At 45.6% G+C, this 18,131-nt stretch overlaps 1 protein-coding gene across 3 annotated transcripts in view; it reads left to right on the forward strand.

The window, feature by feature from the left end:
- DYNC1H1 (dynein cytoplasmic 1 heavy chain 1) overlaps window positions 1–18,131 on the forward strand; it is an 85,609-nt gene that overhangs the window by 15,799 nt on the left and 51,679 nt on the right. For all 3 annotated transcript variants that reach the window (XR_010151271.1, XM_016926971.4, XM_016926972.4), the window contains exons 5-16: window positions 101–287; window positions 1,377–1,648; window positions 1,740–1,967; window positions 4,025–5,101; window positions 5,795–5,974; window positions 7,037–7,186; window positions 9,862–10,008; window positions 12,525–12,665; window positions 13,014–13,190; window positions 13,327–13,437; window positions 13,522–13,641; window positions 15,377–15,616. Coding sequence is in view for 2 of the 3 variants with exons in the window: in XM_016926971.4 (XP_016782460.1) it covers window positions 101–287; window positions 1,377–1,648; window positions 1,740–1,967; window positions 4,025–5,101; window positions 5,795–5,974; window positions 7,037–7,186; window positions 9,862–10,008; window positions 12,525–12,665; window positions 13,014–13,190; window positions 13,327–13,437; window positions 13,522–13,641; window positions 15,377–15,616 (3,030 nt within the window). In the remaining variant the exon portion in view is untranslated. The remainder of the gene's footprint in view (window positions 1–100; window positions 288–1,376; window positions 1,649–1,739; window positions 1,968–4,024; window positions 5,102–5,794; window positions 5,975–7,036; window positions 7,187–9,861; window positions 10,009–12,524; window positions 12,666–13,013; window positions 13,191–13,326; window positions 13,438–13,521; window positions 13,642–15,376; window positions 15,617–18,131) is intronic.

The raw sequence follows: 18,131 nt of genomic DNA on the forward strand, positions 1-18,131 counted from the left end.
AAATATAAAAATTGAGTTGTAATGCATGTGTTTTGTTAACGATATCTATTCTACCTTGTTTAAATAGTGAATACCCTTGGATGTTATTTTATTTTCAAAGGTGACCAAACTGGATCGAGATCCTGCATCAGGAACTGCCTTACAGGAAATTAGTTTTTGGCTAAACTTGGAACGTGCATTATACCGCATCCAGGAGAAACGGGAGAGCCCGGAAGTTCTCCTGACTCTGGATATCTTGAAACATGGCAAGCGCTTCCATGCCACCGTCAGTTTTGACACTGACACAGGTAACAACTAGAACTAATAATCTGATCAGTAAGTTATTGATCTGGCTTTTACGAGATCTTACGTGATAATTTAAATGAAAACTATAGTTTTCACAGATGTACTGTCGTTTTTAACCATTTCCTTTCTTACATCACATCTTATCTTTCCCTCAGTTCCAAGTAATGAAAATTATTCTCCTACACACTTAGCTTTCCCCTTTCCCTTCAGGGGATTTAAGAACATGAAACAGTCTCTAGGTATGAGCACAGATTCCTTCTTGTTTCCCCACTGCTGGGCTCCATGAGTCATCTCCACGAGTCGGCTGTACAGTTGGCACAAAGTCAGGTATGCTTTTGACAGGCCAGGCAAGAAGGTGGTTTAAGTGAAGCAGTTCTGTTTGCCCAGAGGGTTGTGGAAAAAGAACTGGTCAGTACCGCTTTCTCTTCTTCTTTTTACTTGCCCCTTTCTCTTCTTTGTCTTCCTCGCTATTCTGACAAGTGGCCAAAATGAATTTAGTTTTCTGAGTGGAGAACAGTGCCAGTGATGTTGTTTTTTGTTTTGTTTTGTTTTTTTCTTTTTAAAATTTTTAAAATTTATTTTTTTTAAGAGATGGGATCTCACTTTGTTGCCCAGGCTGGAATGCGGTGGCATGATCATAGCTCACTGCTGCCTGGAGTTCCCAGGCTCAAGCCATCCTCTCACCTCAGCCACCCAAGTAGCTGGGACTACAGGGATGCACCACCATGTCCAACTAATTTTTGAATTTTTGTAGAAATGGGGACTTGCCACGTCTTCCACGAAACTGGTCCCTGTTGCCAAAAATGTTGAGGGCCGCTGATATAGAAAGCAAAGCAAAGCATGGTAAATTCTCTGAGGCTGCCACTTCAGCCTTTAGAGTATGTAGGAATTGACTCATACTCTTAAATAAGCAAAAATGGAGCAACACTAGGGTTATCCTGTTAATAACGTGTTGTTTTTTCAAATATGAATAGTTTTTGTCTCGCTTGATATTTTGCAACATCAAAATGTTCCATTGTAATGGCATATTTTAGTTTACTTAGTTTTGTTACTTGATGTGAAAACCATTAACTCTTTCTCTGTTAATATAGGTCTAAAACAGGCTTTGGAAACTGTGAATGACTACAATCCTCTGATGAAAGATTTCCCTCTGAATGATTTGCTGTCTGCCACGGAGCTGGACAAAATAAGACAGGCGCTTGTTGCCATTTTCACACATTTGAGAAAGATCCGAAACACAAAATATCCTATTCAGAGGGCACTGCGTTTGGTGGAGGCAATTTCAAGAGACTTGAGTTCTCAATTACTCAAAGTATTGGGCACTAGGAAATTGATGCATGTTGCTTATGAAGAATTTGAAAAAGTAAGTTTGAATATATAAGACAACCAACCTCAAGACATTGAGATGAAAATATGTCTTAATAATAAGCCTCACTTTTGAAATTATATCCTAGGTTATGGTAGCATGCTTTGAAGTTTTTCAGACTTGGGATGATGAGTATGAGAAACTTCAGGTATTGTTGAGAGACATCGTCAAAAGAAAAAGGGAAGAAAATCTGAAGATGGTGTGGCGTATCAACCCTGCCCACAGGAAGCTGCAGGCCCGCCTTGACCAGATGAGAAAATTTAGACGCCAGCATGAACAGCTAAGAGCTGTTATCGTCAGGGTCCTGAGGCCACAGGTAAGATTTGCATTCTAAAACTTTGTGTTTTGTTTTTGTTTTTGTTTTGTTTTTTGTTTGTTTGTTTGTTTGTTTTTTGAGATGAAGTTTCACTCTTGTTGCCCAGGCTGGAGTGTAATGGCATGATCTTGGCTCACTGCAACCTCCGCCTTCTGGGTTCAAGCGATTCTCCTGCCTCAGCCTCTTGAGTAGCTGGGATTACAGATGCCTGCCACCACGCCCGGCTAATTGTTTATATTTTGAGTAGAGACAGGCTTTCACCATGTTGGCCAGGCTGGTTTTGAACTGGCCTTCAAGTGATCCACCTGCCTCGGCCTCCCAAAGTGCCGGGATTATAGACGTGAGACAGCATGCCCAGCCTGTTTTTGTTTGAGACAGTCTCATTCGGTTACCTAGGCTGGAGTACAGTGAAGTGATCTTGGCTCACTGCAGCCTTCGCCTCCCGGGCTCAAGCAGTACTCCTACCTCAGCTTCCTGAGTAGCTGGGACTATAGGCGCACCCCACCATGCCCAGCTAATTTATTTGTGTGTGTGTGTTGGCGGGGGGAGCTGTAGAGGAGGGGTCTCACCATGTTGCCCAGGCTATTCTCGAACTCCTGAGCTCAAATGATCCGCCCACCTCAGCCTCCCAAAGTGCTGGGATTACAGGCATGAGCCACCGCGCCCTGCCCGTATGCATTGTTTTAATGTGTTTTTTGAAAACTTAACTACTTCTTTCTGTTGTCTTTAAGATCTAGTGATTCTGTATTGTGTGTGTGTGTATATATATATGTGTATATATGTGTGTGTGTGTGTGTGTATATATATATATATATATATTTTTTTTTTTTTTTTTTTTTTTTTTTTGAGACTGAGTCTCAGTCTGTCACCCAGGCTGGAGTGCAGTGGCATGATCTCAGGTCACTGCAACCTCTGCCTCTGGGGTTCAAGCAATTCTGCCTCAGCCTCCGAGTAGCCGGAATTACAGGCGCCAGCCCCCACACCCAGCTAATTTTTGTATTTTTAGTAGAAATAGGGTTTCACCGGCCGGGCGCGGTGGCTCACGCCTGTAATCCCAGCACTTTGGGACGCTGAGGCAGGCGGATCACGAGGTCAGAAGATTGAGACTATCCTGGCTAACACGGTGAAACCCCATCTCTACTGAAAATACAAAAAAATTAGCTGGGCGTGGTGGCAGGTGCCTGTAGTCCCAGCTACTCGGGAGGCTGAGGCAGGAGAATGGCGTGAACCCAGGAGGCGGAGCTTGCAGTGAGCCGAGATCGCGCCACTGCATTCCAGCCTGGGCAACAGAGGGAGGCTCCGTCTCAAAAAAAAAAAAAAAAAAAAAAAGGAAAAGAAATAGGGTTTCACCATGTTGGCCAGGCTGGTCTCGAGCTCCTGACCGCAAGTGATCCACCCGCCCCGGCCTCCCGAAGTGCTGGGATTACCATGCCCAGCCCATCCAAATCTTTAGTGTTTTCCATCCATTTATCCCTTCCTCCATCTTGGAAGGACCCTAGAGCCAGACTTCCTGGGTTTTAAATCCTAATTCCATCGTTTACTAGCTCTGTGACTGGAACGCTTTATTTAATCTCTTTTTCAGAGAGTCCTTCTCTGTAAAACATGGATAGTAATTACATATGCCTGAGATTTATAAAACAATTAAATGACTAATTTCTTTATATATTTTTTTTCTCTTCTGAATTTATCTTTCATTCTTCTTTTTTGTTTTTTGAGATGGAGTCTTGCTGTGTCGCCCAGGCTGGAGTGCAATGGCATGATCTTGGCTCACTGCAACCTCTGCCTCCCGGGTTCAAGCGATTCTCCTGTCTCAACTTCCCAAGTAGCTGGGAATACAGGCATGCACCACCATGCCTGGCAAATTGTTTGTATTTTTAGTAGAGACGGGGTTTCACCATGTTGGCCAGGCTGGTCTTGAACTCCTGACCTCATGATCCGCCTGCCTCGGCCTCCCAAAGTGCTGGGATTACAGGCGTGAGCCACTGCACCCGGCTTAAAATAAATTTTAAAGCCTTCGTTTGGTCAGCATTTCTTGATTACATATCTTTCTCCTTTAGGTCACGGCAGTTGCACAACAGAATCAAGGAGAGGTCCCTGAACCCCAAGATATGAAAGTGGCTGAGGTTCTCTTTGATGCTGCAGATGCAAATGCCATTGAGGAAGTAAACCTTGCTTATGAGAACGTCAAGGAAGTGGATGGACTGGATGTTTCCAAAGAGGGCACGGAAGCCTGGGAGGCTGCTATGAAGAGGTACGATGAGAGGATCGACAGAGTGGAGACCCGGATCACCGCTCGCCTTCGGGATCAGCTTGGCACAGCCAAGAATGCCAACGAGATGTTTAGGATTTTCTCCAGGTTTAATGCACTGTTTGTCAGGCCTCACATCCGTGGGGCCATTCGCGAATACCAGACCCAGCTGATCCAGCGCGTGAAAGATGACATTGAGTCTCTTCACGACAAGTTCAAGGTCCAGTACCCACAGAGTCAGGCTTGTAAGATGAGTCACGTTCGTGACTTGCCCCCTGTGTCAGGGTCTATCATCTGGGCTAAACAGATCGACAGGCAGCTGACGGCCTACATGAAGCGGGTGGAAGATGTCCTTGGCAAGGGCTGGGAGAATCACGTGGAGGGGCAGAAGCTGAAGCAGGATGGAGACAGCTTCCGCATGAAGCTCAACACGCAGGAGATCTTTGATGACTGGGCAAGGAAGGTGCAGCAGCGCAACCTCGGTGTCTCGGGGCGCATTTTCACCATCGAAAGTACTCGGGTTCGGGGCCGAACTGGAAATGTGCTTAAGCTGAAAGTTAACTTTCTTCCTGAGATTATCACACTATCCAAAGAAGTCCGGAACCTCAAATGGCTTGGTTTCCGCGTCCCACTGGCGATTGTGAACAAAGCCCATCAAGCAAACCAGCTTTACCCGTTTGCCATCTCACTGATCGAGAGCGTTCGTACCTATGAACGGACCTGCGAGAAGGTGGAGGAGCGGAACACCATTTCCCTTTTGGTGGCTGGCTTGAAAAAGGAAGTGCAGGCCCTGATCGCAGAAGGCATTGCGTTGGTGTGGGAGTCCTACAAACTTGACCCATATGTACAGCGCTTAGCAGAGACTGTCTTCAACTTCCAAGAAAAGGTAGGCTCTCATGTAATCCTCAGGTGTCCTGGTAACGAATGAAGCATGGTAATAGCGAACTCAGTTAAAACACTAGTTCTCCCGAAGAAGGCATGCATGGTTGATGCAGCATACGGCCACGTGAGCTGCAAGGGAGGAGGACCCTTTGTACTCACCGGGCTATTTAATGGTGCTGGGTTTTAGGGAGGCCATTAAGTAACAACCTGAGTTTAGAAACAGTTGGAGAGCTAAAGGACACAGGAGTCCGACAGAGAGCAGAATGCAGTTTTATTGCTGCTACAGCTGAAAGCAGAGCAGAGCAGGCTCTAGGTCTCAGCCACGAAGGCCTTGCCCAGAGCCTGCGGCTGCCAGCGGACCAGATGCATACGACAGCGAGGCTGGCTCCCCAGGCACAGGAGGAGCTTAACAGAGCACGTTTACTTCCTTCTCCCAGATTTACCCATCAGAGGCCACCTCTCCCGTGAGTGGGAGTAAGGGAAGAGAAGCTGGGGAGGCTCCATGCATTTTCCTTCCCTCTGCAGGGACATGCGAGTGCGGATTAGTGTTCTCACCCCAGCAGCTAGGATTAGCTACTTATGGAAGAACTGTGCCTGGAGCATTTGTCAATGTATAATACTTGAGAAGAATGTTATGTGAGAATAAAGGAATAGAGTGTGAGTGGGTGTTTTAAATATTAAATATTTCTTCCTTCAGGTAGATGATCTGCTGATCATTGAAGAAAAAATAGACCTAGAAGTCCGTTCCTTGGAAACTTGTATGTATGACCATAAGACATTCTCGGAAATCTTGAACAGAGTCCAGAAAGCAGTGGATGACTTAAATCTGCACTCCTATTCCAATTTGCCCATCTGGGTCAACAAGCTTGACATGGAGGTAAGGGATAGAATTTGCTAGCATTTTCCTCCTTTTTCTTCTGCTGACCCTCCAGTAAGCTTATTAGTTTGTCACTAAAAAGCATTTTTCCTTGGAAATTATCTGTGATAGTTCAATTCCCCTCCAAAATCTCATTTAACTAGTGATAGAACTGAATTGTGGCCAGGCACAGTGGCTCATCATGCCTGTAATCCCAGCATTTTGAGAGGCCGAGGCAGGCAGATCGCTTGAGCCCAGAAGTTCGAGACCAGCCTGGGCAACATGGCAAGACCCTGTCTCTACTATAAATACAAAAACTAGCCAGGTGTGCTGATGAGCACCTGTAGTCCCAGCTACTCAGGAAACTGAGGCGGGAGGATCACTTGAGCCCAGGAGGCGGAGGTTGCAATGAGCCAACATCGCACCACTGCACTCTAGCAGAGTGAGACCCTGTCACACACACACACACAAAAAGAACCAAATTATGATACTACATGTCAGTACTCACATCAAGTTTAAGTTGGAAGCAGGGAGATAAGAGGGAGGAGAAAGTGTTGCCTTTATTTGCTGGATATTTGATAACTTCCTATTTGTCCTTCCTTGCTTTCCTTATGATTCGTGTTACCTTTTCTAGCCCTCCAGGTGTCCTCCTCTGATGACCCTGCCACTCCCCAACACCCAATTTAGAAACAGCCACATTCTGCCCCCACCCGTATCCCCGTAGACAAGTGGGGATGGGTAGAAGGTGTGGTATGTGTGCGTAAAGCACACTTACCAATCCACGCCTTTTCCCACTGGTGGACTTCAGAGAGCACACCAGTGGAGAGTGTTGGGGAGGAGGATATTTTATAGCAGAGGTTACAGGTTGTGAAGGATTGGTGATTCAGTTTCCAAAGATGGAGAAGACAGCCTAACAAGTGATCTGTGGCTGGGAGAAAGTGAGATTCTGAGAAGAGAGATATGAAGGCTTCTAGTTAGGAACTGTGTATCTTTTATCTGAAACACCTACCACTTTCTGATTGACTTGCTTTGTGAGCTAACTTTTAGAAGAAACACTGTTCTCTGATATAACGTTGTCTGTAGATTGAAAGAATATTGGGCGTCCGTCTGCAAGCTGGCCTGAGAGCTTGGACCCAGGTTCTTCTTGGACAAGCTGAAGATAAAGCAGAAGTTGACATGGACACGGATGCTCCACAAGTTAGTCACAAGCCTGGTGGAGAGCCAAAGATCAAAGTGAGTGCTTCTGTGGCATTCTATTTACTAATAAGTGAAATAACAAAACTCTCTCGTTAAAAACACCTATGAAAAGGTCACTTAGTGTGGACACCTGGCAGATGCCACCTTAACCAGGTGATGAAGGTCAGCCTCACCAGTGGCGATGTGCAGGTGTCATGTCCCCTCTGATGTGATGCGATGGGAAGGGCAGGTCACCTCTGCGCTCTTTCTCCAAAATCCCTCACTCTCATGTGAGATGTTAACATTGGAGAAAGCTGGTGGAGGATATGTGGAAACTCCTTGTACTTCCTTTGAAACTCTCCTATAAATCTAAAATAATTATTTTAAGTCCTAAAAAATGAAAAATTAAATTTTAGAAAAAAAACTACACTGGAAAAAAACTTCTTACCATTCATGCAATAAATTATTTCAAGAACTGCATGTAATCCACCAGAAGTCAGTGTTCAGACCATGACCTTGAAACGTACTCCACTGTTTTAACAAAGGTCTCAGTTCACATCCCCGGGAAGAAGGTGGCAACACAGTGGCCACCACACGGAGTAGTAGTCTGTGCCTACCGAGCCATCTCTTTCGCATTTGTGTGGAGCTTAGCAAGCTTTCTAAACAACTGAATAATTCTGTCAACTAGCACTGTGTAAGTAGGCCCTATCTGCTGCTATTGGTGGTGGTTACAAAGGAATCCACCTTACAGTAAGTGTTTATAGTATTTGTGTTATATTTACCAATAAAAAGGACTCACAAAACAGTAAAAACTTTGATCTGGGAGAAACAGTTGGCTTTTTTCCCCTAACTACACTTTACCTTTTTATTTTTTTCCCTTACACTTGAAAAATGTTTTCACTGTTGAATATTTCTATTTCCACCTTTGAATATTACTATTATTGGATATTCATCCCCAGAGCATACTTTTTAAAATACCAAGTCCCAGAGAAGCAAATGAGTGTTTCTAAATTGATACAATTACAGTCATGCACTGCAAAATGACATTTCAGTCAACGACAAGACCACATATACAATTGTGGTTCCGAAGATTACAATACCATATTTTTACTGTACCTTTTCTATGCCGACATATGTTTAGATACACAAATACTTACCATTGTGTTCCAGTTGCCTACAGTATTCAGTACAGTAACATGCTGTACAGATTTGTAGCCTGGGAGCAATCGGCCATGCCACATAGCCTAGGTGGGCAGCGGTCTGTCATCTAGACTTGTGTAGGTACATGCTGTGGAGTTTGCAGTGATAGAATCGCCTCACCGTGATTCTCAGAACGTATCCCTGTTGTTAAGCAACACATGACTATCTAGTGGAGACGAAGTTGGAATTCTTGTTTAGTGTAAAGCACTGGCAGGTGGCACAGACTTACCTGACCTTGGTCAACCTAAATCATTGCCTGACAACTGATAACCTGAGTGGTATCACTGCTTCAGTGGTGCTAGTTTCTCGGGTCTCAAGGTCGTTATATTGAGACATCGTCATATACTTACGCCAAACCAGATGAACGTTCGTTGAGTACCTGTTGTGTGTTCAATCCCTGGGCACCAGGGACCCAGGAGGAGGTGAAGCAGCACCTGCTGTCTGACTTATGTTCTTTTGGGGAAGGCACAAATGACAAACATGACATTATACAAGACCATGTCTGATAATCAAGTGACAGACATTGTAGTTCAGACTGAAGTAGTTTAGTAATTTAGAGAGAGAAGGTGTTGAGTATCAAAACTATTTTATTGAGGCCAGACACAGTGGCTCACCCCTGTAATCCCAGCACTTTGGGAGGCCAAGGTGGGCAGATCGCTTGAGCTCTGAAGTTCGAGACCAGCCTGGGCAACATGACGAAACCCCATCTCTATAAAAAGTACAAAAATTAGGCCGGGCGCGGTGGCTCATGCCTGTAATCCCAGCACTTTGAGAGGCCGAGGCAGGCAGATCACGAGGTCAAGAGATAGAGACCATCCTGTCCAACATGGTGAAACCCCATCTCTACTAAAAATACAAAAATTAGCTGGGCATGGTGATACATGCCTGTAGTCCCAGCTACTCGGGAGGCTGAGACAGGAGAATCGCTTGAACTCGGGAGGTGGAGATTGCAGTGAGCCGAGATGGCATCACTGCACTCCAGCCTGGCGACAGAGTGAGACTCCGTCTCAAAAAAAAAAAAAAAAAAATACAAAAATTAACTGGGCATGATGGTGCACGCCTGTGGTCCCGGCTACTTGAGGGGCTGAGGCGGGAGGATTGCCTGAGCCCAGAATGTCAAGTGAGCCATGTCGCCATCGCACTCCAGCCTGGGTGACAGAGTGAGACCCTATCTCAAAAAAACAAAAAGCAAAGGACTTGGCATGGTGGCTCACACCTGTAATCCCAACACTTTGGGAGGCTGAAGCGGGTGGATCACCTGAGGTCAGGAGTTTGAGACCAGCCTGACCAACATGCTGAAACCCATCTCTACTAAAAATATATAATTAGCTGGGCTTGCTGGCGCATGCCTGTAATCCCAGCTACTTGGGAGGCTTAGGAGAATTGCTTGAACCCGGGAGGCAGAGGTTACAGTGAGCCAAGGTTGTGCCATTACACTGCAGCCTGGGCAGTAAGAGTGAAACTCTGTCTTAAAAAAATTTTTTTTATTGAAAAATAGATTGCTGAGTAGAAATGAAACCTTTCTTTCACAGAATGTCGTTCATGAGCTAAGAATAACCAATCAGGTAATCTACTTGAATCCACCAATTGAAGAGTGCAGATACAAGCTGTATCAGGAAATGTTTGCCTGGAAGATGGTTGTACTGTCTCTCCCCAGGATCCAGAGTCAGAGGTACCAGGTAAGCCTTTGGCGACTTGAGGCACACGCCTCTGACCAGGCCTCTCATGGGCTCTGTGCTACCACTTCTTCATGGTGCTTCTTTAGATAAGCTCTTGATGTTGTTTACAAACTCCAGACATCCCAGGGGAAGGTTAGGGAGGCTTTTTGTGCCCTGACCTTTTTTTCCAACTAGTTACTTGGCATTTGTAGCTTGGTCTCAGTAGTCTCTTCGAACTTCTGTCCATGAGCATCTTTGGGAATCTCAATTCCTGCTTCTCCCTCTCCTCCCCACCCCCCACTTTTTATTAGGGGAATTTTAAAACATACACAAAAGTTGAGGGAATCAAGAGCCCCCCACCACTCAGCTTTATCAATATGTGGACAATGTTATTTATATTTTCTTCCCTACCTCTCCACCCCCACCAGATTATCTTGAAGCAAATCTCAGATATAATATACTCTTAGTATATTTTTAGAACAAAAGGAAATCTCAAAAGACCATTTAGTCCTCAGTGTCACTTCTAAACAGAACCAGTGGCTTTCATAAAAAAAGATGGCACAACTTCTGCTATTGCAGACTCTTCCAGAATTTAGTGATCTTCTTAAGACATTAACCGTTTTCTTAACTTTGAATATAAACTCAGATCTTTAAGGATTTTTTTTGAGGTAGTTAATTGCCTATGGCTAAAATCGTGGTGATGTTTCACCTAATGCTGGGCACTGTCCAGCTAATCAGAACCAAGCTATGGATATTGGCTTCTGCCCTTTAAAGAGTCTACATACAATCCTTAGCATCATTCTCATCATGTTACTCCTGTTTTTAACCAGCCGTGTTTCTATTTGCATTGTTCTCTTGCTTATCTCCAAATTTAACAAACTAAAGCCAGCAGTCTCCTTTTTCCCTAGAGCCCATCCCCTCACTCTCGTTTAGCTGTTCTGCCCTCTCTTCTGGGTCTTCTTTCAGTACCTAAACGGGACCCCATGTCCCCTGCAATCTTCATAAGGAAGCTCCCTTCTCAGGCACTCATCCAGCCTCCTCCAGCACTGCTCTGTGTGATCGCCCATAGCCCCACCCTGCTGACTAGGGGGCTTCTCTGTCCTTGTCTCACCTCTTAACTGCAAGACTTGATGGAGGCTCCCTCCTGCGTGATGCTCTGGACTCTTCAAAACACCGTGCCTCCTGGTTCTCCTCCCACCTCAGTGGCTGGTCTCCTTTCTCGGTTCCTCTTTTGCCTTCCCCTTAAACTCCCTCTAAATGTTCTGTTCCCTCTCCACTCCTGTGCACTCTCTTTGTGGTCTCATCTAGTCTTGTTGACTTTAAATGCCACCTGCAGGCTGACAGCTCTGTGTTCGTATCTCCAGCTGACCTTTCTCCCTACTCCAGGCTTGTCTGGGCAGCTACTAGCATGGCATCTCCACTTGGCTATCTCGGAGTCGCGTCACACTGAGCACCTCTTGAGCCCTGCCTCCCCAAGTTTGATCTTCCCTCAGTCTTTCACTTCCCATCCTTCAGCTCATTCAGGCCAAAAATCATGGTATTGTCCTTGATTCCCATTGTGTGTCTCTTGAAAATGAATGCTGAGCTGTTTCACTGGCACCACTCCATACAAGGTACCATCACCTCTCACTTGGATTATTAATATTCCCTCCTATCTGTTCTCTCTGCCTTTGCCTCCCTAAAATCTGTTTTCAACACAGCAGCCAAAGCAAGTTTTAGATTCTAAGTCAATCCTGACACTCTTTTCGGAGCCCTTGAATGACTTCCTATCTCACTCATCATGAAAGTCAAAGCCCCAGTGGCTTGCTGGGCCCGTGTAATGTGTTGCTTATTGTTTCTCTGACTTCAGCTCCTGCTGCTTCTGCCTTCACTGGCTCTGCCCCATCACACTGGAGTCTTGCTGGTCCTCAAACATGCCGGTAGACTCTTGCCCCGCGCCTTCACATTTGTTGATCTCAACTCAGAATCCTTGATGGCAAATAATCACAACTTACCCCTCTCCTCCTGGTTTCTCGCAACTTTCCCCTTCTCAGCAAGGCCTTTCCTGACGTCACTACTGAAAATGCAGCCTTCCCCATGCTGCGCCCACACTCCCTCTCCTTCTCACTCTTGCTCCGTAGTTCTCTCTCACCACCTGACATTCTGTGTGTTTTGCTTATTCCCTAATCGCGTCTCTCCTCCCATAGAGTGTAAGTCCCTGTGAGCAGGGATTTTTATCTGCTTGTTGTACCTAGAATAGTGCCTGGCACATAACAGGCACTCAGATAGTTAAAATGAGCAAATGGCTTCGTGCACTTTTCAGCTGTTTTTGCATTGCCAAATTTCTCTGTTGTCATTAATGTTCTTGTATTGGTTTGATGAGTTAAATATAAGTAGGCTTTCTGGTTACTTGTGGCCAGGGTAAGTGGATGTTATCCCTTAAATGCCATTTTGGTCATGAGCTTTTCTTTCAGTTCATTTTAATTAAGTAAAAGGTGACACTTAGATTACCGTTTTCATATACACTACTTGCATTCATTTCGGCTTTGGTTGGCTAGGTGGGTGTACATTACGAATTGACTGAGGAAGAGAAATTCTATCGGAATGCTTTAACACGGATGCCTGATGGCCCTGTTGCCCTGGAAGAGTCGTATTCTGCTGTCATGGGCATTGTATCTGAAGTTGAACAGTATGTCAAGGTAAGAAACTCCTAATTTCATTCAAATGTGCATATGGTCTATTCTAGACACTTAAGAGTACAAGATATAAAGAACATGGAGCTAAAAGGTCTTGACTGTATGTATGGTTCACTAGATACTATTTGCTGTTTCAAAGCAGAGAGTAAATGATAGGATACATCTTTTTGAGTTTTAACCATGACGTTCGAGAATCTTTTTTGATATGAAAATTCTGAGAGTCTGAAGTGAGAATTTCTGTAATAGTGGTGAAAGACATGAACCTTCTTAATGGAATGTGAACATAAGAGGTGCCAGTATTCTACAAAATGAAAACTCAAACTATTATTTAACTGTGTTCTTCATTTGCAGGTTTGGCTTCAGTATCAGTGTTTATGGGATATGCAAGCTGAAAACATCTATAACAGACTTGGAGAAGATCTCAACAAATGGCAGGCTCTCCTGGTCCAAATAAGGAAGGCCAGAGGAACCTTTGACAATGCAGAAACGAAGAAAGAGTTTGGACCAGTAGTTATAGATTATGGCAAGGTGAGCCCTGCTGTCTGGTTGAAAGGTGTCAAGGGTAGTGTAAAAGCAACATTTCTGTTAGACTGATATTCATTTGAAGGATAAACACACCAGCAGGAAAGAGCTGATGATGTGTTGTGTGCTATTTCACCCTCAGGTACAATCTAAGGTGAACTTGAAATATGACTCTTGGCATAAGGAGGTTCTTAGCAAATTTGGGCAGATGCTAGGATCAAACATGACGGAATTCCATTCCCAGATCTCAAAGGTGAGGACATAGGATTCTGCCTCTGTAACCAGTCTACTGGTGAACCCCGGCTCTGTGATGAAATACTCCCCTCTCTCTGAACAGTCCCGCCAAGAGTTGGAGCAGCACTCAGTAGACACGGCCAGCACCTCCGATGCAGTGACCTTCATCACCTATGTGCAGTCTTTGAAACGGAAGATCAAGCAGTTTGAGAAGCAAGTTGAGGTGAGCTCTGTGGATATTTAAAAATTTTTGGCTGGGCGTGGTGGCTCACGCCTGTAATCCCAGCACTTTGGGAGGCCGAGGCGGGCGGATCACGAGGTCAGGAGATCGAGACCATCCTGGCTAACACGGTGAAATGCTGTCTCTACTAAAAATACAAAAAATTAGCCGGGTGTGGTGGTGGGTACCTGTGGTCCCAGCTACTCAGGAGGCTGAGGCAGGAGAATGGCATGAACCCGGGAGGCAGAGCTTGCAGTGAGCCGAAATTGTGCCACTGCATTCCAGCCTGGGCAACAGAGTGAGACTCCGTCTCAAAAAAAAAAAAAAAAATTACACTAGATCTCTAGTTTAATTTGGCTTCTATAGTATTTTGCATTCTAAGAGAATGACCTGACTCAACCCTTAAGGCACTCTTTTCTTAGCATGGCCCACAGATCATCTCTGTTACAACAGCCTGATGTGCTTGTTAAAACTTAGTGTAGGCCGGGCACGGTGGCTCATGCCTGTAATCCCAGAACTTTGGGAGGCCAAGGTGGGCAGATCACCTGAAGTCAGGAGTTTGAGACCAGCCTGGCCAACATAGTGAAACCCCATCTCTACAAAAAATATACAAAAAATTACCTGAGTGTGGTGGCATGTGCCTGTAGTCCCAGCTACTCGGGAGGCTGAGGCAGGAGAATCGCTTGAAGCTGGGAGGCGGAGGTTGCAGTGAGCTGAGATTGTGCCACTGCACTCCAGCCTGGGTGACAGAGCAAGACTCTATCTCAAAAAACTAAATAAATAATGAAAAGCTCAGTGCAGATACTGGGCATCTAGGTTTTTCTTTTCTTTTCTTTTCTTTTTTTTTTTTGAGATGGAGTCTCGCTCTGTCACCCAGGTTGGGGTACAGTGGTGTGATCTCGGCTCACTGCAGCCTCTGCCTCCTAGGTTCAAGCGATTCTCCTGCCTCAGCCTCCCGAGTAGCTGGAATTACAGGCGCCCACCACCATGCCCGGCTAATTTTTGTATTTTTAGTAGAGACGGGGGTTTCTCCTTGTTGGCCAGGGTGGTCTCGAACTCCTGGCCTCAAGTGATCTGCCCACCTTGACCTCCCAAAGTGCTGGGATTACAGGCATGAGCCACCATGGCCGGCCAAGTATCCTTTTAATAACTTGGAATAAAGGGTGAAGCCCAGCTCCACCTTGCTTTGTATCCTGTCCGGGGCCGTCCGGATGCAGTGGAGTGCAACACCCAGACCAGCTGCGGTGGGCTCTCAGAGGATGTTGCCCTCTGGCCACGATGTCTTAGGATGGATGGTTTTAGGAGAAGAGCACATGTATTGATCTTCTGTGTTTTGTTTTGTTTGAGGCAGCATCTCACCTGTCACCCAGGCTGGAGTGCAGTGGCAGGATCCTAGCTCACTGCAGCCTCAATCTCCCGGGCTCAAACAATCCTCCCACCTCAGTCTCTTGAGTAGCTGGGACTACAGATACGTGCCACCATGCCTGGCTAATTTTTTTCTTTTTAAGTAGAGATGAAGTCCTGCCATGTTGCCCAGGCTGGTCTTAAACTCCTGGACTCAAGTAATCCACCTGCCTCAGCCTCCCAAAGTGCTGGGATTACAGGCAAGAACCACTGTGTCTGGCCAGTCTTACGTGTTTTATAACTATAAAGTGCCTTCTCTTTCATGGGGCTCTAATTAATAATTTCTATCATTGTTATAGAAGAAAAAACTTGATTTATTTTTTAACTCTCAAAGCTCTACCGCAATGGCCAGCGCTTACTGGAAAAGCAAAGGTTCCAGTTCCCACCTTCCTGGCTTTATATTGACAACATCGAGGGAGAGTGGGGAGCCTTCAATGACATCATGCGGCGAAAGGACTCTGCCATTCAGCAGCAGGTGGCAAACCTGCAGATGAAGATTGTCCAGGAGGATCGGGCCGTGGAAAGCCGCACCACCGACCTGCTGACTGACTGGGAGAAGACCAAGCCTGTCACGGTGAGTCCCGCCAGGTGGGGATGCAGGAGACTCCTCACCCAGCAGTGTGATTTGGTGACTTTCTTTCAAGCCTAAAAGGCCTTGCTGTGACTGAGCTTTCTAGTATTGAAGACTCTTTTCCTTTTTGTAGTTAAAAAAGCAGATGGAGATAGCAAATGTGAAAATATGAAGCCCAGCTTAGACCTCTTTTTACTCAGAATGGCATTCAGTAGCTGGTTTTAAGGATTAAAGTTTTTCTGTTCTTAGATCATTCTCTTACGTAGATATGCGCAGAAATTAGAGTTTAATTTCCTATAGACAAAGGCCAAGCTTTCCACTGCTGCTGCTAGTTAATTTAATTTTGGTTGGATGGTCTCTGTTTTTGCCAGTGCTGCCAGTGGATTGTGGGGAGGCAGGTTCTGTTGTCTTCGTCATTGTAGCCATTTAAACCTTCCACCACCCAGAAACTGCCACATCCACTTTTCTTCATGCATTCAAGTATTTATTGAGCACCGACTGTGTTCCAGGCCTTGTTCTAGGTCATTGAGATATAGCAGTGAGTGAAAAGGACAAGAGCCTCCTACCTTCATGGAATCACACTCAGTGGGAGAGAGAAAAAAAATGAGCAAGAAGAGACAGGAAAGGCAGGTGGTGGTGCTGCTGCGACAGAAGCAGATGAGAGGGCGCTGGCTCAGTGGCTACTGCTGTGCCTGGGAGGGTGGTGTGGAAGGGGACTGGCAACTCATGCTGATAGCAGAGGTGATGTAGATAACAGTGTGTGGTTACTGGAAGTGGAATTCAAAATTTTATTTATTTTATTTTTTGCTCCCTTTGTTATTTTTATTTGTTATTTTCTAAGAGTGCATGAAATTATCTGGAGAGCATATAAATACAAATGCCTGGACCCCTCTCCCCTCTATAAACGCTGATCCGATAATACAAATGCCTGGACCCCCTCCCCTCTATAAGCGCTGACCCGATAATACAAACGCCTGGACCCCTCTCCCCTCTATAAACGCTGATCCGATAATACAAACGCCTGGACCCCTCTCCCCTCTATAAACGCTGATCCGATAATACAAACGCCTGGACCCCTCTCCCCTCTATAAACGCTGATCCGATAATACAAACGCCTGGACCCCTCTCCCCTCTATAAACGCTGATCCGATAATACAAACGCCTGGACCCCTCTCCCCTCTATAAACGCTGATCCGATAATACAAACGCCTGGACCCCTCTCCCCTCTATAAGCGCTGATCCGATAATACAAACGCCTGGACCCCTCTCCCCTCTATAAACGCTGATCTGATAACACAAACGCCTGGACCCCTCTCCCCTCTATAAACGCTGATCTGATGATACAAACGCCTGGACCCCTCTCCCCTCTATAAGCGCTGATCCGATAATACAAACGCCTGGACCCCTCTCCCCTCTATAAACGCTGATCTGATAACACAAACGCCTGGACCCCTCTCCCCTCTATAAACGCTGATCTGATAACACAAACGCCTGGACCCCTCTCCCCTTTATAAATGCTGATCCAATTGGGTTATGGTGGGTCCCAGGCGATTGGTTTGTTTTCTTTATAATTTTCAAATTTTTATTTATTTAGAGAATATAAGCGTAGAAAAGACAAATGGAAAAGATGTGAACATATTTTGAATATTAATCTGTTTTTCTCATTTGGGGATGTAAGTTTCCCACAGTAGGCCTAATGACAATGACAGATTTAGCCTTCCACAAAGATCTGCTGGTTAATTGTCCCATCCTGCCTGTAACTGTTTCCGTGCTGCTGGGCCCCTGCAGGTTCTACTGTGTGCTTAATTTTGATTTGATGGTCTCTGCTTTTGCCAGTGCTGCTGTTACTGCTAGGTTATGAGTGCTTGCTCCAGTGGAGGAGTTGAATATTAATCAATAGCAAGATTCTGGTCATCAAAATTTGAATATTTCTCATCACCTCACCTTGGTGCCAGTAATGTGTTAGAGTTAAAACTTTTTCTTTTTTTTTTTTTGAGACAGAGTCTTGCTCTGTCTCCCAGGCTGGAGTGCAGTGGCGCAATCTCCGCTCACTGCAAGCTCTGCCTCCTGGCGTCATGCCATTCTCCTGCCTCAGCCTCCCGAGTAGCTGGGACTACAGGCTCCCGCCACCACGCCTGGCTAATTGTTTGTATTTTTTAGTAGAGACGGGGTTTCAATGTGTTAGCCAGGATGGTCTCGATCTCCTGACCTCATGATCTGCCCACCTTGGCCTCCCAAAGTGCTGGGATTATAGGCGTGAGCCACCGCACCTGGCCAAAAATTTTTTTTGAGGCAGAGTCTCACTGTGTCGCCCAGGCTGGAGTGCAGTGACATGGTCATAGTTCACTGAAGCCTCCGTTTCCTGGGATCAAGCGTTGTAGCTGGGACTACAGGCGTGCCCCACCATACCTAGCTTACTGTTTATTTTTAGCAGAGATGAAGTCCCAGGCTGGTCGCAAACTCCTGAACTCAAGCAGTCTCCCCGCCTTCACCTCCCAAAGTGCTAGGATTACAGGCG

This window comes from Pan troglodytes, chromosome 15, assembly GCF_028858775.2.
Source record: "Pan troglodytes isolate AG18354 chromosome 15, NHGRI_mPanTro3-v2.0_pri, whole genome shotgun sequence".
Lineage (NCBI taxonomy): Eukaryota > Metazoa > Chordata > Mammalia > Primates > Hominidae > Pan > Pan troglodytes.